General features: G+C 54.6%; 1 protein-coding gene across 5 annotated transcripts in view; it reads right to left on the bottom strand.

Moving 5' to 3' along the window:
- Positions 1-26,513, bottom strand: part of LRP5 (LDL receptor related protein 5) — a 119,893-nt gene that overhangs the window by 23,005 nt on the left and 70,375 nt on the right. For 3 of the 5 annotated variants that reach the window (XM_081531829.1, XM_081531828.1, XM_081531826.1), the window contains 7 exons: positions 24,640-24,811; positions 16,519-16,735; positions 14,447-14,736; positions 11,953-12,179; positions 10,557-10,741; positions 6,063-6,386; positions 3,738-3,937 (listed from right to left, as the gene is read on the bottom strand). In XM_081531829.1, the coding sequence (XP_081387955.1) occupies positions 3,738-3,937; positions 6,063-6,386; positions 10,557-10,741; positions 11,953-12,179; positions 14,447-14,736; positions 16,519-16,735; positions 24,640-24,811 (1,615 nt within the window). Of the gene's footprint in view, positions 1-3,731; positions 3,938-6,062; positions 6,387-10,556; positions 10,742-11,952; positions 12,180-14,446; positions 14,737-16,518; positions 16,736-24,639; positions 24,812-26,513 lie in introns of all 5 variants that reach the window. The other 2 variants (XM_081531827.1, XM_081531825.1) reach the window with 1 other exon arrangement.

Raw genomic sequence — 26,513 nt, forward strand, 5'->3', positions numbered from 1 at the left:
CTCAATGGACATGAGTTTGAGCAAGCTCCGGGAGATAGTGATGGACAGAGGAGCCTGGCGTGCTGCAGTCCATGGGATTGCAAAGAGTCGGACACAACTGAGCAACTGAACAACAACAAAAATTTAGGGTGCCGGGACAATAGGTGTCCAGCTTGGAGGTCCACCTCTCAGTCTCTTCCCTGAGGGACAGAGGCTGGGAGGGTTCAAGGGCAGGTGAGGGGACAGGGCCGCCCCTCAGTATCCTGGGGGCCCAGGGGCAGTGCGGGCCCCTCTCGGAGGCTGTTATCCCTCTGGGTCTCCACCCCAAGCTTCTCCCGGGAGCTCTGCCTGACTTTGTGCCATCCGCTGCATCTCAGGGATGAGCCTGGCTCTCAGAGTCACCGACAGAGAATCCCTTCATGGGGGGACCTCACTTCATGAACTGATGCCGGAGGAAGAGTACCCCTCATCTCTCTCCCAGGTCAGAGCCTGACTCCCTGGTGGATCTGGTCCCCCTGGGTGCTCCAGTGACTTGACCTGGTGCAAAGGGGCTTCCCAAGCTCCTGGGCTGCTGCCACCAACAATCTGGATGAAAAGCCCCTTCTCCTGAGAAGGGCATCACCTTCTAATGATGCTCTGACCACAGCTCATCGCAGACCCTGCTTATCTGCCTCTTTTCAGGAGTTAATAAAACCACAAGTCACCTCGGGGGGGAAGAGGCGGCTTGCAGGCAAAAGAAAGCCTCCTTTCCCAGGCCCAGCCTCTAGGACCCAGCTGGAGAGGAAGCCCCCACCGTCCCATCCCCCACACCCAGCAGCCTCTGGTCCAGCCCTGCTGGGCAGCTAGAAGTGTGCCACTCGCATCTCTGCAGGTAACAACATCCACATCCTGGGAGCTGTGGGCCCTAGGAGGCAAGCGTCAACTCCAACCAGCACCTTCCTTTCTCAGGAGCCACGGAGCTCTCTGGCCAAAGACCACAGACTGGTGCAGCCGACAGCCTGGGAGTAAAGCAAAGTTCACGCCAGCCCTGGCCAGACTCAGGCTCCCCGTGGAGGGTGGGTATGTGGGAGCTGGGCACACACTGATCGGAACAACCAGTGGAGAAAAGTGCATGGTGTAATGACACAGTGCCCACATCCCTCCCCAGGCAGACAGGAACAAGATCAACCTTACACGGCTGGCCAGTTTCATAAAGTCCGAACGCCAGTTTTAACATGAGGAACAGCACAATGCCAGCGCAAAACGTCTTAACAGAAGCCAACTCAATGTTGCCATCCACAGCCCGCCCCCTCACAGTACACAGTGGTCCTTAACCAAGTGGCCCAAAAGCAGATGCAACTGGATCCGTCCACTGGTGGGTGGACAGATAAGCAAAGTGTGTTCTGTACACACAGTGGGATGGTATTCAGTCTTAAAGAGGAAGAAAATTCTGATAACTGCCATGATGAACCTCGAGGTCACTGCACTCAGTGAAATCAGCCAGTCACAAAAGGACAGATGTCGCGTGGTTCTACCTATACTCAGGACTCAGATTCACAGAGACAGAAAACAGGATGGTGGGTGCCAGGGACTGGGAGAGGAGAAGGGGGTGGAGAGTTAGTGTTTAATGGGGACAGGCTGTCATCAGAGACAGACAGTGGTGATGGCTGTTCAACAGTATGAATGTACTTAATGCCACAGAGCTGTACACTTAAAAATGGCTAAAATGGTACACTTTATGTAATGTATGTTTATCACAATGAAAGAATAAAATATTAAATAGAAAAACAATAGATGAGTAAATACTAATGAGCTTCCATGGCACTTGTGGTAAAAGAATCCGCCTGTCACTGCAGGAGACGCAAGAGACGCAGGTTCGATCCTTGGGGTCAGGAAGATCCCTTGGAGAAGGGAATGGCCACCCACTCCAGTATCCTTGCTTAGAGGATTCAATGGACACAGGAGCCTGGTGGGCTACAGTCCACGGGGCCGCAAAGAGTCAGACACAACTGAGCGTGCGACTAATAATGAAGAACACCATCCTTGGGGTGGAGGTGGTGCTCCAGATAATCAAAGCCACAGGAAAACGGAGTTCAGTAGGGAGAGAGATGAATGTTAGCTAGATTAAGTGCTCTCAAAAGGGCCTTATTCTTCAAAGTCCTGCCCCCTTTTGCAGACACCATAAAAGAATGCAAAAGAAAGCCTCTCCCTGTGGGACTTGAAGGCAATTTGCACCCAGCAACTTTCTCAGCAGGGAAGCCACAGTCCATCAATTAACACTTCACGTTCTCCAAAGGACTCAAAGTCACTGTCATCTGAGCCCAGAGAGAGATGAAAGAAATCCATTCCCACCATCTTCCCCAGGCTGTGCTCCCATCTGGGCACAGCTGGAGCTTCTACCATCCACCAAGGACACACACGTCAAACAACAGTTAACTTGACATTGTTACCGGATGAAGTATTTCGTGATGCCCAGCTGTACAGGCAGCACTGGTACCCAGTTGGGGGCAGGGAACAGAAACACTTAACGTTACAGACAGGAAGATCTTCTGAAAATCCCTCCTGACACAAAACAGCCTTGCTGTCAGGACAGTGCCAAGACTCCCCCTCGATGACATAAGCTATTACAGTGAGTACTTGATCGAGAAAGAGACGGTTGGGTTCTGTAGCTCTTGCGAAAGGAGCTTTTTACACTGGCATGACCAGGCAGGAGTGTCCTACTGGGATTCTGGCCACAGTTCCCTGTCACACGGCTGGATACGCCGGATGATCCCGGAGGCCGCAGCGACAACATCCTTCCTGGCCTGGGTCACAAACACCTAACACAGAACAGCAGTCAGTTCTGCTCGACTCAGGTTTGGAAAACGTGCATCTGCTCCCATGCTGTGATGTATCAGGGACAACTTCAGCAGAGTGTGGCTTTCGAGTTCACACAACTCCATCCAGGAGAAACACTAGCAAGTGCAGAGCACACAGCGGGCACTGCGCTAAGCAGGGGTGCGTGAACACACGCCTCCAGCGCCCCTCAGGCCTCAGGCACTGGCAGCCACACCATCCATGCTGGGGTTTCAATGTTACGTCCCATCTCAGGCAACCCTCCTTCCACAGCTCCACCAAAAACCCACAAGCCGCAACCCTCCGACTCCTGTGTTCTCAGCCAACTTCGGGTCTCTGAAAGGTCAAGGGCTATATCTGCTGTAGCATTTTGTACCCAACCATTTAAGGTGCAGGGCGGGGCCCCTGCATCGCCAGATTCCTCTCTTTTGCTTAGTTTGTCACTGATGGAGTTTTGAGAGCTGCATTCCTAGTCCCCCGCCCACCCCCACCGCCATGAGCCCTGGGGTCTGTTCTGCACCATTTTGCACAGTGCGGTGATTTTCAGAAACACACATACTGCATCATAGCAGAACTGACTGTATACAACTCCTCTGAAATAAAAAATAAATCTAGAATAACCAACTGTCCTTGTACAAAACCACTGTGGAAAGGGAAAAAAAAAAATCCCACGGGGTTTGACATCCACCACCACTCTGTAAACAATTGCAAAATCCAGTTTCTACATAGAGTCATCATCTCAGGGTTTTGCACAGCTCAGCCTGACACCCCACAAGGACATAACTGGGGTCCAGATCATCACCTACCACCCACCGTGCTCCCCTGGCACCCCCTCTGCTAAGAAAAGGGGGCGGCGGTGGCCTGGAAGCCGCCAGGGCCAGCTCCTTGTGGAAGCCCCCCGCCGCCCCTCCATGCTCCAGCGCGCTCCCAACAGGCACACTTGCCTGGGTCCCGTCGTCCTTGGCGCGTTTGATGTTTTGGCGCCCGTCCACCCAGTAGATGAACTTGTCCAGCGGGTCGTAGTCGATGGCCTTGACGTTGCGCAGGCCGTGCAGTGGCAGGATGAGGTCTGGGCTGTGCTGGTCGTCAGGAATCATCCGGCTGATGGCACACTTCTGGCTGAACAGCAGGAAGGTGGTGGGTGCTGGAGGGGGGCAGACAGAGGAGGAGCCACCGGTCAGTGTCAGAGCCAAAGAGGGAGGGGGCGGGGGGGATGGCATCGCATCGTATGGTCAAAAGTAGGTCCATGTGTGTACCTACGAGACGTACATGGAAAACAGCTGGGAAGACACAGTCGCTTCTTGGGGGTGGGGGGGACTATGAGGAATTTGACTCTCTGTGTTACACGTGTCTCTGTCGTTTCAGTATTTTATTATAAGTGCATGTGTTATCTTAAAACTAGATATCCATTTCTTTTTGAGAAACATTTATTTGGCTGTGCTGGGTTTTAGTTGAAATCATTTCTTTTTGAAAAGCATTTATTTGGCTGCTCTTGATCTTAGTTGCAGCACACAGGACCTTCGTTGAGGCACGCGGGACCTTAAGTTGCAGCATGCACACTCTTGGTTGACGCCTGTGGGACTAGCGCCCTGACCAAGGGTCAAACCCAGGCCCCAAGCATCAGGAAAGCAAAGTCTTAGCCACTGGACCACCAGGGAAGCCCCTCATTAAAAAAAAAACAAAAAAAAACCCACACCTTTTTTTTGATGTGGACCATTTTAAAAGTCTTTATTAAATTTGTTACAATACTGCTTCTGTTTTACGTTTGGTTTTCTTGGCCAAGAGACAAGTGGGATCCTATCTCCCCAACCAACTCACACCCCCTGCACTGGAAGGCAAAGTCTTAGCCACTGGACCGCCCGGGAAGGCCCCCATTTCTTTTTAGATTATCAAGACTTAAGTTGGAAGGAGGGAAAGGCAGTGAACCTCAGACCCTGGCCGACAAGCATGTTAGATGCTCTGGTGACTGTGGGATTCTCCAGGGGTTTCTATGAGCTCCAGGGAATGGCTGAAAACCGTGTGAACAGTGAGACCAGGAGAGGGCACTCCTCAGGGCTGCCAGGACCCAGAATGTGCAGAGGCCACTGTCAGAGCTACGGCTGTGCCAGGTGAATCCAATCATGGCCTGGGTCCACAGCCGTGGGAGCCGGCACCCAGGTCACATCCCCTCTGGGTGTGGATGACCCGCACCTCCACTTGACTCTTCGAGGTTATGCCCCGCCCCCTGGAAACTGGACAACAGGACCAAAGGGAGCCCAGGAGCGGCCCCAGGCCCGTCACATCCCAGCCGAGGCCTGCCACCAAGCCCCTCCGCCCTTCGAGGCTGTGGGTTCCTCATCCACACCATTGGACCGTGGACGCCCAGCCCTCCCAATGCCCAGGGCCGCGAGAGGCTCACACAAGGCCCCGGGTGACAAAGAGCTTTGTAAACTGTCTACAGCTGCTTAGAGGCTGAGTTCTAACCAGCACTCTGTTGATGTCACAGGAGAAAAGCCTGCCAACAGGACATGTCTGTTCTCCCCGCGGGCCGTGGGGAAGTCATGCTCCAGTTCTCTGAACTTTGCTTTTCTGAGTACCGAAATGAAAGCAAAAAGGCTGGCCTCATTTAGAGGGTCAGTGTGAGGATCACACAAGTGGACATGAGGCTGACAGTAAGGGGTCGGGGCAGGGGCTCTGGAGCCAGCCTGCCTGGATTCAGACCTGGTTCCAAGTCTCACTGCTGTGTGGCCTTGGGTGGGTAGCTACGTGTCTCTGTGCTCAGGGTCCTTGTCTGTGAAATGGGGACAGTGATGTTGCCTATCCCATAGACTGGAGGATTGCTGCTGCTGCTGCTAAGTCACTTCAGTAATGTCCGACTCTGTGCGACTCCATGGACAGAAGCACACCAGGCTCCTCTGTCCATAGGATTCTCTAGGCAAGAATACTGGAGTGGGTTGCCATTTCCTTCTCCAAGACTGGAAGATTAAGTGCTGTAAAAAGCATTTGGAACAGTGCCCAAATCTATAAGTGACAGAGACTATTTTTCACAGCCAAAGAGCCTCCCATGGGATGTGTCAGGTGAGGGCTTGGCCCATCTGATCATGTCTTGATGAAGGAACGGGTCTTCTACCCAGCCCGAGCTTCCAGGTAACATTATGCAATATGTGCAGTGCACAACCTGCCCAACTGCCCATGTGCACCCCAGAAAAGACACTTCTTTCTGTCTTATCTGTCAGAGGCAGGCTGATCTCATGTGGGAATGAGGGGCAGGGGGAGAGCGAGGCACTTACGGCTGCAGTTGCGGCTGCTGGGGTCCAGGGTATAATGCGAGGCACAGCTGCAGCGGTGGCCGCTGGGGACGGCGAGGCACAGCTGGCCACACTGCCCGTTGTTGTGCATGCAGTCGTTGAGGCCGTCCTGGCGGGAGGAGTGGAACACCAGGATGTCCATCACAAAGTCCAGGTGGCCCTGGATGAGGGTGCGGTTCCGGCCGCTGGTCTTGTCAGCCCGCTCAATGCTGTGCAGGTTCCAGTCTGTCCAGTAGATGTAATCGCTGTACTGGGTCAGACCGAAGGGGTGTGGGAGGTCATCCGCAATCACGACCCGCTCCTGACCTGCGCGGAGAGACAGGGGCAGGGCGTCAGCCAGGGCACTGCACACTCGTGAACCCACAGCCTGGCCACCTACGTCGGGCTCGTCAAGTGTGCGAGCACTTTGGGAAACCGGCAGGGCCCGCTGAGCCTGGATGTTCACCTACCCTGAGGACAGGCAACTCCCCTCCCGCAGCACAAGAGACATGCACGGAGCGCTCCCCCAAACGACACAGATGAGACTGTGCACAGCAGTAACTGTGGGTAACAGCCACGGCAGGAAACAACCCAAACGTCCGTCAACAGTAGGATGGGTTTAAAAAAAATAGTACCATCTTCATGCCGTGGAAATGACGCAGCAGCAAAACAGAATAACAACGTGGGTGAATCTGTCATTAGACTGAAAGGAGCCAGATGCTGAAGAGCACATGCCGTACGGTCGGTGATAGAAAGTTCTAGAATGGCACAACTAGAGCATGTAGACAGACGTCAGTGCAGCAGTGAGCCCTGAGGAGGCGGGTGAGATTGACTAAGAGCCTTTCGGGGGCTGGAAACCTCCTTGCTTTGATCTGCGTGGAAGCTGCACAGGCTATGATGATGCTTCTATGGATGTACAAGTATCGGTATGTAAAAATTCTCCGACCTGACCACTTTTTTGTACTTTACTGTATTTGTATGTCAGAAAATATTTCATTTTATTTTGGCCACATCATGAGGCTTGCAGAACCTCAGTTCCCTGCATGTCAATACAAATTTTTAAATTAAACCTTCTGCCTAGCAGTCTACCACAGGGATGGGAACCAGGCTCTGCAGTCAGCCTGGGTCCTCTTGCTCCTCCACTGATCATGTGACCTCGGGCAATCTGTGTAAGCTCCTTGGCCCTCAGTCTCCCCATCTGCAAAGTGAGAATTCTTCAGAGTGCCCTCAGGACTTCCCTGGCGGTCCAGTGGTTAAGACTCTGCACTCCCAATGCAGGGGGCCTGGGTTCAATCCCTGGTCAGAGAACTAGATGTCACAAAGTGAAAGTGAAAGTCACTCAGTCGTGTCTGATTCTTTGTGACCCCATGGACTGTACCGTCCATGGAATTCTCCAGGCCAGAATACTGGAGTGAGTAGCCTTTCCCTTCTCCAGGGGACCTTCCCGACCCAGAAATCGAACCAGGGTCTCCCGCATTGCACATAACCTTTACCAAACACTTATTCTGTACTGGCATGTTGACCATTCTACACGATCTCACTAAATGTTTATCACAATAATAATCACAGACCTCACTGATTTTTTATCATAATTTATTACATTTAAGTATCACGGGGTACCCATGAGGACACTCTTCGTTTTTCAGTTTATTAGACTGCACTGGGTCTTTGTTGGCAGCTTAGTTGGTAAAGAATCTGCCTGCAATGTGGGGGACCTAGGTTCGATCCCTGGCTTGGGAAGATCCCCTGGAGAAGGGAAAGGCTACCCACTCTGGCCTGGAGAATTCCATGGACTGTATAGTCCATGGAGTCGCAAAGAGTCGGACACGACTGAGCGACTTTCACTCACTCACTCCCTCTTCTCCAAAGAGGTCAACATTCTGATCTCCAGGATTTCTGAACATCATACCTTACAGGGCCGGGGGCTTTGCAGGTGTGACTAAACTAAAGATTCTGAACTGCAGAGATGATCCTGGATTATCCCAGGACACCCGGTGTAAACACAAGGGTAGAGAGAACAGGACAGTGAGAGGGGCTGGTCACTACTACATGGCTGGCTTTGAAGCTGGAGGAAGGGGCCACGAGGCAAGGAGGCAGGCAGAAAAGGCACTGGGCCCAGACAGCAGCCTCCGGAAGGGCGGGGGCCAGGCCCACACCTTGCTGGTAGCCCAGTGACCCCATGTGGGGATACGAGTGCTCAGGCTAATACCAGCAGCAGAGGACATGTCAGATGAACCAGGGTCTGATCACCGAGCAGCCACGTGCGGAACACACACACCTCTGGGCACCTGCTGGGCTACAGCGGCAACCGGCAGGCTCAGGGCTGAGAGGGACGGCGCACGGTGGGAAGGGCGCAGAGGGGGCTGAGCCCCGCAGGAGGGAGAGAGCACATGCAGGGCCCAGGGACACTTGACCTCGGTGGGTTCCCGAGCCTGCCCTTGTCAAAGTGTGTGCTGTGCGAACGCCTCACGTGTGGTCTGTGCGCATGCTGAGTCAGTTGTGTCCGACTCTTTGTGACCCCATGGACTGTAGCCCGCCAGGCTTCTCTGTCCGTGGGATTTTTTTCCAGGCAAGAATACTGGAGTGGGTTGCCATCTCCTCCTCCAGGGGATCTACCCGACCCAGGGATCGAGCCTGCATCTCCTGCCTTGCAGGCAGATTCTTTACCACTGAGTCATTGCGGAGGCCCATATACACATGTGCTCTATTTCATGGTAAAAATGATGCCAATGATGGGAATCTTCCTGGTGGTCCAGGGGCTAAGACTCCGCGTTCCTAGTGCAGGGGACCCGGGTTCGATCCCTGATCAGGGAACTAGATCCCACATGCTGCAACTAAGAGTTTGCATGCTGCAACTAAAGATCAAAGGAAGATCCTTCGTGCCATAAGACCCTGCACAGCCAAATAAATATTTTTTTAAAAATGAAGCCCGTGAAAACAAATAGTGATGTGCAGACATGCTCCTCCTATGTGTGAGTAGGAGGAAGCAGAATGGAAATCATCTGTGGCACGATTTAAAACAATGTTTTGAAAATGATTTTTAAAAAGGAAAAAAGTGAAAAAAAAAAAACCCAGGCTCACAATCCACGCTCAGCTCTTACACACAGGCACTCTTCCCACGGGGGCCTCCCCTGTCGTTAACCAAGTGCTCTGAACACGTCTGTGCCGTTCAATGGGAAACCTGCCACAGCAGAGAACAGCCTGGCCGGATGCACCCGACTGCCCTCGACCTGCAGGCTTGGGCGGGTTTCCAGGGCTTTCACTGGTTTTCCTCTGAGTGTGTCATCACTCTGGGGTAATCAGGGAGCCTAATTGTTTCGGGCAACCACAGCTGTGCTGCAACAAGTTTCCCACCTGCCACCAGCCTCTTATAACTCCCTGCAGGGCTGGCGTGGTGGCCTCAAAGACGCAGTCAAGCCTTGCTCCGGGCCCCACGAACCAGGACAGTCAGTGTGCAGGGCAGGTGCAGCCCATTGTGAGCAGAAACCAGAACACAGAGCTTCTGGCCCTGGCTCTGTTCACACAGTACCTGGGACAAGCGGTTTGGCCCACCAAAGCCTCAGTCTTCTCATCTGTAAAGTGGGCACAACTGTGCTTACCACAGGTGGTGGCAGCAGCGATAAGGAAGGAAGCCAAGTTCTCTCAATTGCACAGGGTAGCTCCACCACCTGGTACCACCCAAGAGAGCCACCCCCCGCCACCACCACCAAGAAGTCCAGTCATGTATTCTAGGTTCAAATTCAGCCCTCACTGCTGGGTGATATGGAATGAGGGTTTTGGGGTTTTTTATAATTATTATTTATTTATGTGTTTTCAGCTGCGCTGGGTCTTTGTTGCTGCCTGTGGGCATTCTCTAGCTGCCATGTGCGGGGAGCACTCCCTTCCCTTGTTGGGAGCACAGGCTCTAGGGCGTGGGCTTCAGGAGTTGTGGTGCAGGGGCTTAGTCGCCCAGGGGCTTAGATGCCCCCCGGCATGTGGAATCTTCCCAGACCAGGGATTGAACCTGTGTCCCTGCATTGGCAGGTGGAATCCTAACCACGGGACCACCAGCGAAGTCCTCAATTTTGTTTTTAATCTAATCCCAGGGTGCTGAGTGGCCCCAGAACGATACCTGGTACCCAGGAGGAATTCAGGGTCAGATGGAGATGCAGCATGTGGCCCCGGGGGCTGAGTGGCACTCGGTGACCTTGCACAGGTCCCGTGACCTCCCTGGGCCTCAGTTTCCCCATCACCAAAAACCTATGCCATGTGGTGTCAGGTCAGATTAGAATCCTGGCCTGAGGTTGGCCCGGACCCAGCTGTCAGCACCACTGGCACGTCTACACAACAGCACCAGGGGCAGAAAGGGACACCTCGCCCTCAGGAGAGAGCAAGGCTGGGTCAGCACTCGGGGCCTGTCCACACCTCGCAGGCCCGAGGGCACAGTGCCTTGAGGGCTGAGGGCGGCTGACACCCCACAAGGGGTGCCCCCTCCCGGCAGGACCCACCGGCTCTCACCCAGCATGTTGGATGACTCGATCATGTTGGTGTCCAGGTCCGTCCAGTAGAGACGCTGGTCAGCATAGTCGATGGTGAGGTCGTTGGCCCGGCCCACCTTGTCCACTAGCGTCATGCAGTTGGTCCCGTCCATGAAGGCCCGCACGATCCTGGGCTTGCCGCCCCACTCGGTCCAGTAGATGTAGCTGGAAGACACGGGAGCAGGGCGGGTCGGGTCAGCATGTCCACCCTTGAGTCAGGGCAGGGAGCCTGCCTGCCGCCATCTCCTGGGCCGTGCTGAAGGCATCTTGCAAGAAGCAGGGACGGGGGAGACCTGGGAGCCCCCCCCACCCCGCTGTCCCTCCAGGAGCCACCACGGAGCTACATCCTGGCTCCTGGGGTCGCACAGCAGCCCCCTGCAAGCTAAGCCCTGATATTCTTGTTCAGGTGCACAAACGTGGTGATCATGTGACAGGACATCCAGGCTGGGACACCATGTCAGGGACAAACGCTAAGTAGGCTGGACAGGAGAATGTGGGCCAATCAGGGTGAACAGTCCCTTTCCTCAAAGAAGGAAGATAAAAGACCCCGAGACAAACAGGCATTGCAGGGTCGGGATTCAAACTCGGCTTCACCGCCTCCACTGCCTCCACCAAAGGTCCTCCTTCCTGTCTCTTCAGCAGCAGCTCTGGGGAAGAAATCTCCATCCCAGGCTTGTGTTTCCTGGTTCTTTCACTAAAATCTGGACCTCTCCCTTTGTTCTCAGAAATCTTCCTTCCCTAACAACATGCGGCAGGCGGGGTTTGGGGTGCTCCCTGCATATCACTGATGCTTTATGGGGTGAGCACTGCAGGCAGAGGAAGACTCTGCCCGGCCCTCTGGCCCGAGGACAGGGCCCCCAGGCTGCCTGACAGATCAAAGCATGTGCCTTGCAAGGCAGGTTTTAATCTGAAGCCAAGCAGCTGCAACAGGCCAGGAGGAGAAGCTCCAGACAGGGGTCTGGATAGGACTTCTTGGCCCACTGACATGACCTTCAGTGACCTTCAGTCACTGAGCTTCTCTGAGCCTCAGTTTCTGCATCCGTGAAATGAGGTACAAAGACACCCACCCTGGCAGGGCCCCTGGGTGCTTCGACGGGAGGCTCCCTTGGGAGGGCCCAGGCGGTGCCTGATACGGGGGCTTCCCTTCCTTCCTGCTTCTGCTCTGGGCCTAGTGTCCTGACCGTGAAATGAACTAGATGACCCCCCCAAGAGTCCTGCTGGTCCTGGCCACCTCCAAGCTAGTGGCGGTCATTACTACTCTCAACTGCAGTGTAGACAGGCAGCGGGCAGCTGTCTGCCTCGGGGCATCACCACACTGGCTGGTGTGGAGAGGTGGTGCGGACACGGGCGCACAGGCTGGCCAAAACGGCCCTTACCCTTTGGTGGGGTCCAGGGCCAGCGACCGCGGGTTGTCCAGATCCCTCCACACAAGGACCTGCCGGAACTGCCCGTCCAGCCGGGCCACTTCGATCCTGTTGGTCCCGGTGTCTGCCCAGTAGAGGTTCTTGCCCATCCAGTCGACGGCCATGCCTTCTGGGTAGTCAAGGCCAAACTCGATCACGTGCTCCACGGAGCTCCCGTTCATGAAGGCCCGGCTGATGGTCTGGGAGCCGGGGAGGAGGAGAGGACCACCCGTTAGGAACCAGAGTTTCAGCAGACGGCTCATCAGGTGATGCTGGAGTGACTACTGACCAACGTGACCACTGTCAGCAACTGCTGACCAGCTACTGCTGAGGGGCCAGATCGCCAACACTGGGTTTCTATTCTTTTTATTTCTTTTATTTATTCTCCCTCAACATTGGAGTTTTTAAAGGAATGTTTGAAACACAACCTTTTTAGAAGAAACAATTTGGCAATATATATATATATATGATACATATTTAACTATGTAAACATATTACATAATAGTACGTAATTATAAAATAATACAGAATTCTATGTAGCATATGACTGATTATGAGAAACACTAACATAGGGAAAAAAATCCAAGGAAATACACTAAAATGACATCAGTGGCTGACTCGGGATGATGGAGATATGGGTGTTTTATTTTCTTCTTTATACTTTTTCTCTATTTTTTCTCTCTTTCTACAGTGAACCCTACGACTTTTAAAATCAGAAAAAAATCTTACGAACCATGCGATACCAATGGTAGAATAAAAGATAGACGATTAAAGCGTTTCAGTTGTCCAGGAGTTAGAGGATTTTTTTGGTAAATATTTCAGGCCTCACACAGTACATGGATTTGCCACTACCTAGAGGCTTCCCAGGTGGCGCTAGTGGTAAAGAACCCCCCTGCCAATGCAGGCGACACAAGAGATGCAGGTTCCAGCCTTCGGTCGGGAAGATCCCCAGGAGGAGGGCATGGCAACCCCCTCCAATATTCTTGCCTGGAGAATCCCATGGACAGAGGAGGCTGGTGGGCCACAGTCCATAGCATCGCAAAGAATCAAAACAACTGAAGTGAATTAGCATGCAAGCCCACTGGCACAAAAGCAGGTGTGGACGATCCGTAGGCAAATGGGCACCACTGTTCCAATAAAACTTCACTGACAAAATGAGGAGGCTGGCCCAAGGACCAGTTTGCCAAACTCTACTTGAGAAGATAAAGAAGGTCTCCTGCATTTATCCGGGATACTTACATCAGCACCCACAACAAAGAAAGTTTGTTAAGTAAGTGGGCACTTGTGAGAGTGAGTGGGGAGACTCAAAAGACACACGGATACATAATCACTCTAGAAACGGCCACCTGTGTGTCCACTGAATCTGCTCACTGTAATCATTTATGCTTAGGTATTAACAGGGGTTCACTAGTGTTCTATTGGTTTGAATCAAGCCATAGTAAATATTTTTTTTAATTTTCGCTTTAATTTTTAAAAATTTATTCATTTTTAGCTGCACCCTGCAGCTGGTGGGAGCTTAGTTCCCCGACCCAGGGATGGAACCTGTGCCCTCTGCAGTGGAGGCACAGAGTCCTAACCACTGGGCCACCAAGGAAGTCCCTATAGTATTTTTCTTTTAATTTTTTATACTCAGTCATAAAAAAGAGTGAAATTTTGCCATCTGGAACAACATGCACAGACTTGGAGGGTATTATGCTTTGTCATAAGTCAGACAGAGAAAAACAAATACTGTAGCATATCACTTATATGGGAATCTAAAAAGTGTAACAAACTAGTGAATATAACAAAACAGAAGCAGACTCACAGATACAGTGGTTACCAGTGGGGAGAGGGAAGGTAGGGGCAACATCAGGGTAGGAGAGTAACAGGTACAAACTATTAGGTACAAAATAAGCTGCAAGGATACACTGGACCACACGGGGCATAGAGCCCATACTTGTAATAGCTATAAATGGAGGATAACCTTTCAAAACGGTCAATCACTATACTGTGCACTTGCTACTGACATTGTACAGCAACTAAACTTCAATGAAAAAAACAAAACAAAACTATTGGGCCTTTCCTGTTGGTCTAGAGGCTAAGACTCCACACTCCCAGTGCGGGGGGCCTGGATTCAATCTCCGGTCAGGGAGCTAGATCCCACGTGCTGAGACCAAAAACCCCGCCTGCCACAACGAAGACTGAAAATCCCAAGTGCCACAACGAGACCTGGCCCAGCAAATAAACAAATCATTAAAAATATATATTAAGGGGCTTCCCAGTGGCCCAGTGGTTAATGCTCCGCTCCCCACGCAGGGGGAGCACGCATTGTGCTCTCTCATGATCGGACAGCTAAGATCACACACGGTGCGGCCCCAAAAAAGAAAACCTATTAAAAAAAGAAAGCCTTTTTTAAGCCTCTGAGGCGACACCATCGCTGGCAGGTATTCAGAGGAGAGGTGACCAGCAGGACACCCCGCCGCCGTACCTTCAGGCTGACGTCGGTCCAGTAGATGTGACTGTTGGACACGTCGAAGTCCAGGGCGGACGCCTCCTTGACGCCGGTGAGCGGGATGGCCACGTCGTTGTTGTTGGTGTCCAGGGAGATCCGGTGGATGGCGGCCCGGCTGGTGAACACCAGGAAGGCCTCGGGCACGATGCAGGTCTTCATGTCGCTCAGCAGCTCCAGGCCGATGGGGCAGCCGCACTTGGTGGCGCGGGGTGTGAAGAAGCACAGGTGGCTGCACCCCCCATTCCCGTCTGCACACGGGTTGGTTCCTGGACGGAAAGACACAGACTCTAGACCCCAGCGGCCCAGCAGTGGGGGGACGGTGGCTCCCCGGCTGTACGTGGCTTCGTTTCCTCCAGACGCCTCTAGGGGACAGCAGGTAGGGTTGGTGGAAACCCGGGTCCCCCCGGCTCAGGGACAGGATGGAGCAAGGCGCTGGGCCCGGGGCCTCCCTGCACACTTGAACGCCTCCACCCTCAAGGCGACCTGGGGACACCTCGCCCTCTGCTCCCCCTACCCCGCTGGGCCTGGCCTCCCCGCCTGCTGACCAGACTGCAGCCCAAGTACCACCCGGACGGTTCCTCCTCCGAGTCCCCGACATTCTCAGCGCCCTCGGAATCTCAGATTCACCCAGAATGGCCCAAGGCGCCTGTTTCTTATTACAGCAGACGGTAGTCAGCATACACTTTATTTTTGGCCAGCCTGTTAGACTCACTTTGCCACAGAGCTGTTAAAATTGGCTTTAATTTCGTGTTAAATATTTCAGCTAAAAAAAGAAATCCTCTCTGCTCTCTTTCTCAGTAAATCCCGACAAGAGAGAGAGAGAAGGTGGGAAGGGACCCAATTTCTCAACTTTAAATCACACCCCATGGAGGCATCATTTTTCTTATCTCTGTGGTTTTATTCTTTGCTTTTCAAACACACGTTCGCTGGTGGGCCTCGCGCTCTGCCGTAGATAATGAACGTGTTTTCCAAGGTGGCTGGTAAACCAAGTGTGTTGATTCCATCATCTGGTCTCAGGAGGGCAGGCTGAGACCAAAGGCCTCTCCTGGAGGCAGGGGAGCACCGCCCCCGCCCCATCCCCCAGGTGCCCCTCCCGGCCGCACCTCCAGGCCCGTGCTCAGCTGTCCCTTCTGCCGGGCAGACCCTGCCCCCCACTGCTCCCCAAATTCCACGCTCAAATGCCCTCCCTTGCATTTTAAAGCCAGGCATCCCTTTCACGTCTCAGCTCTAGTCACCAGCCTGGCAGCAGAGCTGGCAAAGCGGTGTCTCAGCCACCGGACTAGAAGCAACTTGAGGGCAAGCCCTGGGGTCTCTCTGGTCAGCCCACTCCACTCCCTCCAGCAAAGGTTAACTGAGTGTCTCCGATGAGAAGGTGTAGGACTAGGCACTGGGGCCCCAGGAGGGGACAAAGTCCATGTCCCCACAGAGCCCACTGTCCCATCCCCGCTTTTGTCCCCCCGGCACAGCTGGACACTACTGTCCCCAGCGTAGCTTGTGGACTTGCACTGGGAATCCTAGTCATAAAGACACAAATCATTGTTTTAAGGGAACTTTCTACAGATCCCGGCTTTTAGGTAAAAGGTGTGCATTTTAGGGTCCAGCCTGTCACACTGGACAACGATCTCAGCCCAGCCCAGCCCAGCAATGAGGTCGGGGCAGCCACAGGCGTGAGTCGTGAGCTTGACCACCCGTTTGTATGCGGTTTGCCTCCCTCTCCCCAACACTAATGGGGCTGCCTTGTCATTAGCATAGAGGGCTGCTCCGGGCACAAAGGCACTTACCCAGAGCCTGGCACACAGTAGGCGAGTGTTAGCCACCGTGAGAGCAATTACTGCCAGCCGCACCCACTCACTGTGCCCGGTCCATACCCCACCCCATCACATGTCCTGGTATCTCACCATCTCCTGCCCCGTCCAACCCCAGAGCAGGTGCCCCAGCCTGGCACGTACACCCCCAGCTTCAGCCTCCAGCTGGGCTGCCTGTAGACCAAAGGGCAACCACCAACCTGTGGCAGGACTGACCCCTGGCTGGAGGCTGACCGGACTCACCGACAACCTTGGCCACGTTCACGGCCTTGAGCCCCATCAGGTCGGGCAGCTGGTCGATGATGACGTCCCTGCTGGCCTTGACCTTGTGCACACGCTCAATGCTACGCCGCTGCCAGTCAGTCCAGTAGATGAAGTCCCCCAGCAGCGTGAACCCGAAAATGTGCGGGAGTTTGTCCTCCAGGAGCGTCTGCCGCTTCGTCCCGTCGACATTGATCACCTGCAGGATGGCAGACATGGGGCTGAGTCACCCTTGGGCCTGAGCGGCCTGGAACAGGACAGGCCCCAGCTGTGCCCGCCCCTGGCCAGACCAGGCACCCTGGCCCACTGGGGCAGCTGGATGAATGACATCTTCGGCGATGGTGCCATTCAAGGGCTCTTCCCTACTGCCTCCCTGATCTGGGTGTGCATGCTGTGCTGAGAGGGGCAGGCAAGGCAAACAGGTATCCTCTGCCTCGCCATCGCTGATCAACTGGAGTACCAGGGTGTGGGTCTCAGACCGGGGATAGGCCCATTGATTAGCAATGTCTGCCCAGACGCAACACAAGGAGGCAGTGATCACCACCCCCGACACAGAGCCCAGTTTCAAAAGGCTGGACCATGAACACACTGCAGGCCCCAGACAAGGCCTCCCACTTGCCTGTGGACTAATTGCTTGATCTCTGAACTCTGAGGATACTTTTGGTTCTAAGTCTGAAGCCAAGAGCTCTAAGACAATATCCAACCCCAGACATACTTGTTGTTGAGTTGCTAAGTCCTACCTAACTCTTTTGTGACCTCATGGACTATAGCCACCAGGGTCCTCTGTCCATGGGACTTCTCAGGCACAACACTGGAGAGGGTTGCCATTTCCTACTCCACGGGATCTTCCCAACCCAGGGATCAAACCTGCATCTCCTGCGTTGGCAGGTGGCCTCTTTACCGCTGAGCCACCAGGGAAGCCCTCCCAGATACACACTGGTGGCCGTTGACTCTGAGATGTAAAAGCTAAATCTTCTCGAAGAGTCAGTGCTGATTAAAAGCATCAACCACAAAAGCCACAGATGAAAAAAGTACTGTCACACATAAGAACGCCTTAACTAACCGAAACACACAAACAGGATAAGACGTGTTTGTGATGACAGACGATCCAGTAGAAGCTGATGTGCAAAGGAAGACGATAAAAACGCAACATCCGAACTCTTGGGCTCTCAGGCCAGGATCAAAGAGACACAACGAATTAAAGGCAAGTCTCAACAGGCCTCCTGCAGCCAGATTATATTTCTAGCTCATCAGAGAGGATCCAAGCCTTCTGTTGTGTAGATGGCACACACATAAGACAGATCAGGTGTGTGTTGAGCAGAAAAGACTTTGGTCCTCTGTTGTTGGACCGCACAGGACAAAACTCAAAACTGCTGGGTCAAACAGCGGGGGTCGGAACAGACAGCTCTGGACCCTGCAGCCGGGGACCCCACCCCTGCTCTGCCCACGGCTGAGTCCCTGCACCCCATGGACCTCAGTCTCTCCACCTGTAATTAAAGGGAGCAGCTCAGTCATTCTGGAAACTTAACCAAACAACTGTGGCTGGGCCCCCACCGGGGGCAATTACATCAGAACTGGAAGGCCAGGTACGGGTCCCCACGGGGGCTCCAATGAGCAGCCCAGGTGAGGGACCATCTCCTGTGTCACAAGCTGGCTTGCAGACCTTGGGCAGCAGGATTTCTGTGCAGAACTCTGGGCTCCACTCCTGGCCCGCGGGTTAGCTCCAGGGATCAGGTGATGGAAGCAGGAATACTCACTCCAAGCTAGTCCAGGGTGCTGGTTCCAGTTTTGGCCCCACAACACGAAAGCACATAAAGATGGCAACCACATGCTTCACACAGAACTTGGACCTGGGGAAGGGGTCTCACCTGAGGAAGTGCACAGCAAGAGAAAGAGCGTCTCCAAGAACACACGGCCCGTCTCACACTCACACACACTCTCACACACACACAGGCAACACGCCCGCTCCTTCGCTGACACTGAATACCCAGGGTTAGGCAGGGGCCGTGGATACAGATCAGTACAACAAAAACAATCCACGTCTGGAAAATAAAGACTCCACCTGCTATACACCAAAGAACGGTCAGCAGTATCTCTTTAGGGACTTTTCCTGTCTTTCTCTAGGTCCATATTTTCTTCATTTCCTTTAATAACTCCATTCCAGACATAAGTAAGCACACGTTCTATTGACTGAGGTGAGGAAGTACATTTTCCCAGCTTAGGAATGATGAACGTGAGCCCACGGAAGACCCAGGATCAATGAGGGGGCGGACGCTGCCCAGAAGCACCTCCCCGTTTCTGTCGGTCCCCCCACCTCGTCTCGGTTGTCCCTAACAAAGTGGGGGAGGCCGTGAGCCGCTTCCTCGGACCAGGCTGGTGCTCCCACCACAAGCACAGACCCGCGGCTCTAGGCTGGCAGGGCCTCCCTCTGCCTCGGAAGCCCTCCCCGCTTCCTCTTGGCACAATTACAGACCCCATGAAACACCCAGCAAGCCCTCCAACTTGGAAGAACATCAGGACTCTAACACTCAAGAAAATAAATGATCTCACGGCAGCTTTTTTCACAGCAGCTTTCAGCCCACCTTGAGCAAACCCAACACATCTGTCAAAGTAACCCTGCTGGCCCAGGCCTTTCCCAAATCCTGGAGCAGACGAGGGCGGCCTGTCTACAGGGAGACACATGTCAGCCCTCCAGGCTCCCTCTGGGCCCAACTTGGGGACCCACCCTTCCCTGGGCCCTCTGACAGAGGGCGAGGAGACAGACACGGAAACCCATCCATCAGCCTCCAGGGTGGGCGACGCATCACAGCAGAATCCAGAAAGAACAGATCCGAACCTGGGATATAGACAACATGGGGGTCAGGAGAGAGCACGGGAGGCGGACTGTCCAGGACAGGGGCTGGCAAGCAGTTTCTGAAAAGGAGCGTAAATATTTTCGGCTTTGAGGCCATAAGGTTCTTGTCACAGGAAAACAGCCATGGAGGGAGCCTAAAATAAGTGTGAGTGTGTCCCAGTCTCTCAGATATGCAGATGACACCACCTTTATGGCAGAAAGAGAACGAAAGAGCCTCTTGTTGAAAGTGAAAGAGGAGAGTAAAAAAGTTGGCTTAAAACTCAACATTCAGAAAACTAAGATCATGGCATCTGGTCCCATCACTTCATGGCAAACAGATCAGGAGACAATGGAAACAGTGACAGACTTTATTTTTGGGGGTTCCAAAATCACTGCAGATGGTGACTGCAGCCATGAAATTAACAGACGCTTGCTCCTTGGAAGAAAAGTTATGACCAACCTAGACAGCATATTAAAAAGCAGAGACATTACTTTGCCAACAAAAGTCCATCTGGTCGAAGCTATGGTTTTTCCAGTAGTCGTGTACAGATGTGAGAGTTGGACGAAAGGTGAGCGCCGAAGAATTGATGCTTTTGAACTGTGGTGTTGGAGAAGACTCTTGAGAGTCCCTTGGACTGCAAGGAGATCCAACCAGTCCAACCTAAAGGAGATCAGTCCTGAATATTCATTGCAAAGACTGATGCTAAAGCTGAAACTTCAATACTTTGGCCATCTGATGCGACGAACCAACTCATCTGAAAAGACCCTGATGCTGGGAAAGATTGAAGGCAGGAGGAGACAGGGATGACAGAGGATGAGATGGTTGGATGGCATCACCGGCTCGATGGACACGAGTTTGAGTAAGCTCCAGGAATTGGTGATGGACAGGGAAGCCTGGCGTGCTGCAGTCCATGGGGTCACAAAGAGTCGGATACGACTGAGCGACTGAATGGAATGGAATGTGTACCAATAACATTTCTTTTTTCCAAAAAAACAAAATAAAAACAAAAAAATTGGAATTTCATATAAATTTCACATGCCACGAGATACTACTCCTTTGATTGTTTTCATTTAAAAATGTAAGAAATTCCTTGACAGTCCAGTGGTTAGGACTCGGAACTTTCATTGCTGGGGCCCAGGTTCAATCCCTGGTCGGTGAACTAAGATCCCACAAGCCACGCAGGTCAGCAAAAAGATAAGTGTAGAAACCACCAAGCATTTGATAGTGGCACAAATTAGGCAGTCTGGCCTTCAGTCCACAGTTTTCAACCTCTGCTCGAGAAGTTCCCCTGCCCTTGATTTTCAGGAAAGGAAACTAGATGCCTCCGGGAAGTTATGTCTAAATGGCCAAGCCAGATGCGGAAGGGGCCCGAGTGCAGAGCGCTCTCTCTGACCCCTAGGCCTCCGGCCTCCTGTGCTCAGCTGACCTCACACACCAGACCCAGGTCTGGGGTAGGGAAGTGGGGGTGGCAGGAAGAACACACCCATCCCCCGACCAGCTCGTTGCACGACCTGCAGAACGACAGCTGTGCGATGGGAGGAAGGGTGGGCAGACCCCAGAGAAGCCCACCCTCAGCCGTGTCCAAGGGGCAGGACCCACTGCTGCGGGGTCTGCATGGCCACCCACAAACCAGAGGAACCCAGAAAGTCACCTGACGTGCACTTTCCTTACACTGAATCCTGTTTGCAGCACTTAGCCATGCAAAGAGGTGTGATCTCGGGGCCAATACTTTGAAAGCACAACTTTTAAAGGGAAAAGAGGGACTTCCCTGGAAGTCCAGTGGGTGGGACTTCGCCTTCCAATGCAGGGGCTGTGAATTCGATTTCTGGTCAGGGAGCTGGGACCCCGCATGCTTCGAGGCCAAAAAATGCCAAAACATTAAAAAAAAAAGGAAGCAGTGTTGCAACAAATTTGATAAAGACTTTAGAAACAGCCCACATTAAAAAAAAAAAAACCTGAAAAAAACGAAGAGGAGTTCTGCTCTCTGATGGAATCACTACACTCACATAAAACCCCAAATTAAAACTGCTGTGGTTATTTTGATTCACGTAATTCAAAAGATCTTACATACCCACGCACGCCTGCAGAGCCTGTGGCCCCGCTGCTCAGGGGTCCTGCACCCTTCTTCCCCAGGGTTCGTAGACCTGGACACACAGCCCATCCGTCACTCCTCCAATGAGGGTTTTTATTCCATGTGTGCTGGAAGTCGCCTCCACAGACTCAGGAAATGTCAGGAGCAGGGGGACGGATGTATTTTCATCTTAGTCTATGATTCATCCTTGACCCGCCTGACCCCCTGGGTGTGTCGATCCCTGCCGGGTACTTCCCACGAGCACCCACCCTGACAGCAGACAACCACCAGCAGATGTCGGCTACAAGGGACACCAGCTCCCCAGGGTCCTGGCTGGGTAAGACATCGGGGTTGGGGGTGGGTGCTGCAGGGAGCCCAGGTGACCCCTATTGCCTCCAGCAAGTACCAGGTAACCCACACACAGGTGACACTTCCTGCCTCAAAGATGGGCCAAACAGGTCTATGGGGTCGGCCCAGGAGACGTCTGCTTCTTGCACCCGGGTGTCAGAGCAACCCTGGGGAGAAGTGAAATTGAAAGGGTTATTCACTCAGTCGTGTCCAACTCTTTGTGACTCCATGGACTGTAGCCCGACAGGCTCCTCTGTCCATGGAATTCTCCAGGCACTGGAGCGGGTAGCCATTCCCTTCTCCAGCGGATCTTCCCGACTCAGGGATCAAATCCCAGTCTCCAGCATTGCAGCCAGATTCTTTACCGTCTTAGCCACCAGGGAAGCCCCTAGGGAGGAAGCTTTAGAAGTTACCGCAAGGCCACAGAGGGCAAGACTCGACCTTGCTGTTATTCAGGAATGGCTCAAACTGCCATCCAGGGACCTTGCCTGATCATGGTGTGCGCACCGGGCTGTGTAAACGCTTTGCCTATTTCAGGATTAATAAAGGGCGGGACTCCTCCCTCTACTTCAATGGTCCCCAGCCTCTTTGGCACCAGAGACGGGTTTCGTGGAAGACAGTCCTTTCACAGACCGGGGTCAGGGGATGGCTCCAGCACACTACATTCATTGAGCACTTTATTTCTATTCTTACTACACTTGTGATATATATAATGAAATCTGCAAGTCCCTTTGCCACAACAAGGCTGTGATCCATGAAGGGGTATGTATTTCATTATACAGTCAAAAGCTCTGGCTGTTTCACATCACGTACGGATGTGAGAGTTGGACCATAAAGAAGGCTGAGTGCTGAAGAATCAATGCTTCCAGGGGAGAAAGCCGGGGTAGCTGGGCATGTGGGCTCGAGAACAAGCTCTGGATGGATGGATCCGCCTGGGGGAACTAGGCTGCCATGGGCTTGGCATCTACCAAGAAGCAGGTCAGAGAGAAAGGAGGGAGAGGCTGGGCCAAAGGGGCCGTCAATCTGACCCTAAATAGGGAGTCAGTGAGTCCCAGATACTTTTACCAATAAAGCTGAATCTCGTGGCGCAAGAGAGCAGGGGCAGGATGGAGGGGTAGGGGCTGGGAGTCCGGCTGGGAGCAGGAGAGGAAAAGGTACAGGAAGAGGGTGAGGGGCTGGTCCCGGGGTGGGGCCGGAGTCACAGGAAGGGCTGAGCACTGGTGGCAGGAACTTCCAACCCCAAGGGCTCCAGATTCAGGACAAGGGTTAAGGAGGTGCTGAGGGGAACTCCTGACCCAAGACAGTGGGGCAGGCAGCACAGGCAGCTCTGGGGCTGCAGGGAGGCGGGGCCGCACCCACACGCACCCTAGACGGCTCCAGTCTTGACTGACCAGTCCACCTCTGGTCCCTGAGGCTGGGGAGAGCGCTTCAGGGCTGACTCCCCAAGCGAGCCGGCCCCGAGCCCATCCCCACCCCCACCCCACGCTGGGAGCCACCCCGCGCTAAGCCCCCTGAGGGGCTGCTGACCTGGGCTGGCCTGACCCTGCCGTCCAGGACGCTGTCACAGACGAGGCGGCAGGAGGCCCATCTGCAAGGTTTCGCAGCCCCCTCCCCTGCCGCCCTCCCTTCCCACCACGGTCTGGACCCTGTTCCACAAATCCATCCATGTGCCGCCACCGCTGGCCAGCGGAGGCCAGAGGAATCTCCTCCTCGTAGGCTCCAGAGCTTGGTTGTCCTCCCTTCTCACCCTGGGGGACCCGCCGCAGCTGCCCCGTGAAGCATGAGCCGGACCGCTGCCCGCTTCAAAGGGAAGCCGGCTGACTCCAAGCAGGGCTCTTTTCTGCGGTGCCCAGGCACAAAGCTCGGAGCCAGGCCATGGGCGTGACCATGCTGAAGGGAACCCCCTCTGCCCTCCAAGGCAACCTGGCCAGACAGGCTGGAGAAGAGGCTTGGCGTCTTAGCCTCTGGCGGGGGCATAACCTCTTGGAGACGGAACCACTGCCGGAAGCCGCCCTGTCGCCGGGCTGACCCGGAGGGGCCTCCCGACCGTCCCAACCGCCTGGAATCTGACGACTTAGTCAGGAAAGGAGACGCGGCCCCTCACCCGAGGCTGTTCTCCCGAACCCCTGACTCCACAGGACCCCAGGAGGGGCGTCCACACCTGGGCTGACGCCCTGACCCCCAAGGTTTGCGAAATTTGTCATCTGAGGGGCGCACCGGAGAAGCCAGTGGCTCAAGGGTAAAGAATCCACCTGCAATGCAGGAGATGATGCAAGAGATGCAGGTTCGATCCCTGGGTTGGGAAGATCCCCTGGAGGAGGGTATGGCAACCTGCTCAAGGGTAAAGAATCCACCTGCAATGCAGGAGACGATGCAAGAGATGCAGGTTCGATCCCTGGGTTGGGAAGATCCCCTGGAGGAGGGTATGGCAACCCGCTCCAGTATTCTTGCCTGGAGAATCCCATGGACAGAGGAGCCTGGCGAGCAACAGTCCACGGGGCTGCAAAGAGTCGGACACGACTGAAGCGACTTGGCATGAAAGATGGAGAAGCATCTGCTGGGCACATTTACCCACACCTGCAGCAGAGCTGGCGCTCACTGGGTGCTCAGAGGCAAACCCTGAGACCCAAGGTGGGGCAGCCCATGGCAGGATGAGCCAGTCTCCAGGAACGCTCAGGCCACCTCCAGAAAGCTCACCCAGCAACACTTCACCACTGAAAATCACGCCAGAAGGGTCTGTCCTGTGCTCCAGGCAGGACCCAAGAAGGTGGAAACCCCCAGGGCCAGGGGCTGATGGGCCGTGCCTCCGCCTCCACGGAACAGCTGGGGATCCCCAGTGGGGATGCTCACCTCGATTTTGTCCGTCTTGGCGTCTCCCCAGTAGAGCTTGCCCTCCTGCAGGTCGAGCGCCAGGCCGTTGGGCCAGCCCAAGGAGGTATTGACCAGAACGTGCCGCTCCTGCCCATCCAGGTTGGCGCACTCAATTTTGGGGTTTTCCCCCCAGTCTGTCCAGTACATGAGGCTGGAGAAGAAGAACACGTCCGTGAGGCTGCCCATCCATCACGTCCCGGGTCCACCCCTGGGACTGAGAACGGCGCCCACCCTCATCACGCCCGAGCCCGTGGGCAGCACCAGGGGCTCCGCGGGGAACAGCAGGGGATTAACCAGGCAGGGGTCTGGGACTGCAGCCAGCAGACACCCCGCCGAGTGTCCCGGGGCTGCAGGGAACGAGCGCCCAGAGGGAGAGAGGCCGAGTGGAACCTCCTTCAAGTAGCTCAAGGGCCGCACGTGCCAAGCACAGCAGGCAACAGGCTGTCTGTTGCCCCGAGAAACAAAGCGAGATGCGTGGGGTGGGTGGGCTTTCTGGTGGTGGGGGCGGTGTGTGTGCTTCAGCCCAGGGAAGCATCTAGAACTGTGCCCTGAACACATCCGGCGCTGGGAGGGACCCGACCCCATCGCACAGGGGAGGACGAGGCCCCCGAGCGAGGCCAGGAGAGGCGCTGACCTGACAGCCCCCGGGGGGGACCAGGTCCCCGTCTCCCCGGCCCAGAGCCCGGGTCCCATCACTGGTGACGACCTCCTGCTTCTTTGGCCCGCAGACCCAGGGGACTCGCCTCTCATGCCCACCTGCCCTCCCCGAGGGACGGTCCTGCTCCCCGGCAGATGATATGGAGCCACGTCTGTCTGCTGGTCCGCTCCACCCCAGGCTCCGCGGCGCTGCTCGAGCCCCAGGCCTGTCCAGCCACAGCCCTGTGACCCACCCCGAGGACCGCGCCGCTGGGCTTCTAGAGACAGAGGCAGCTCCACGTGGAGCAGGGCTGAGAGCGCAGGCTCCCCGGGCAGGTGGGCTGCAAGCCTGCTGGCCACCAGGCCCCTTGTGGGGTCAGGTCACTTTGAGCCTCAGCCCCAGGGGAAAAAGGAAGAGCACCTGCCGACCCCTGGGTGCCCCAGTTACCATAGTTACGGCCAGCGCAGCTCAGTTACCACCCCCACCAGCGATCGCCCCTGGGGCTGCCTCCCAGGGCTGGCCCCCTAGCTCCTCCAGGCCGTCCCTGGGACTCGGGCCCACTGAGGGGGGCCCATCCCACACCAAGGGCAGGGGGCTTCCCTGCAGACCCAACCCCAGCCCTCAGGAGCTCTCAGGGCTTCCCCCCGCCCCACTTAGGGTCTGCCAGTTTCATGTTCTTGGCCATGAAGCTGCAGGAAGGTGCTCAGCTGTTACCCTCTGAGCCGCTGGGGGTGTCTCAGAAAGGCTCCTACCCTGATGGACAAGATTCACAAAATCTTCCATGGGAAAGCTGGAACCAGACTGCCAGGTCCAAGTCCCACCTCCCAGCTGTGTGACCTTGGGCAAGTCACTTAACCTCTCTGGGCTTCAGCGTCCTCCAATGGATCTACCCCAGCAGGTGAGGGCAGCATGGAAACATGCCTGCAGCATGGAACGTGCCCAGAAGAGAGCTGGCGGCACGTGTGCAGCAAGGGCTGCAGTGGCCGTCACTCTTGTCACCACTGCTGGCCCAGAAATTTCATGGTGGACAGCTCTGTTTCACAGGTGAGGAGACTGAAGCCCGGAAAGGTCTCTAGGGTTTTCTATAAACATAACCAAGCTCTGTGTCGGAGCTTCTCAGTCTGGTTCCCAGATCAGCCCATCACCTGGGAGCTCGTTAGAAGGGTAAGCCCTCCTAAGCCAGACATCTGCTTCTCCCCGAAGAGGAGAAAGCCCC

The sequence above is a fragment of the Giraffa tippelskirchi genome, chromosome 10 (assembly GCF_054371585.1).
Source record: "Giraffa tippelskirchi isolate mGirTip1 chromosome 10, T2T-mGirTip1v1.2.pri, whole genome shotgun sequence".
Lineage (NCBI taxonomy): Eukaryota > Metazoa > Chordata > Mammalia > Artiodactyla > Giraffidae > Giraffa > Giraffa tippelskirchi.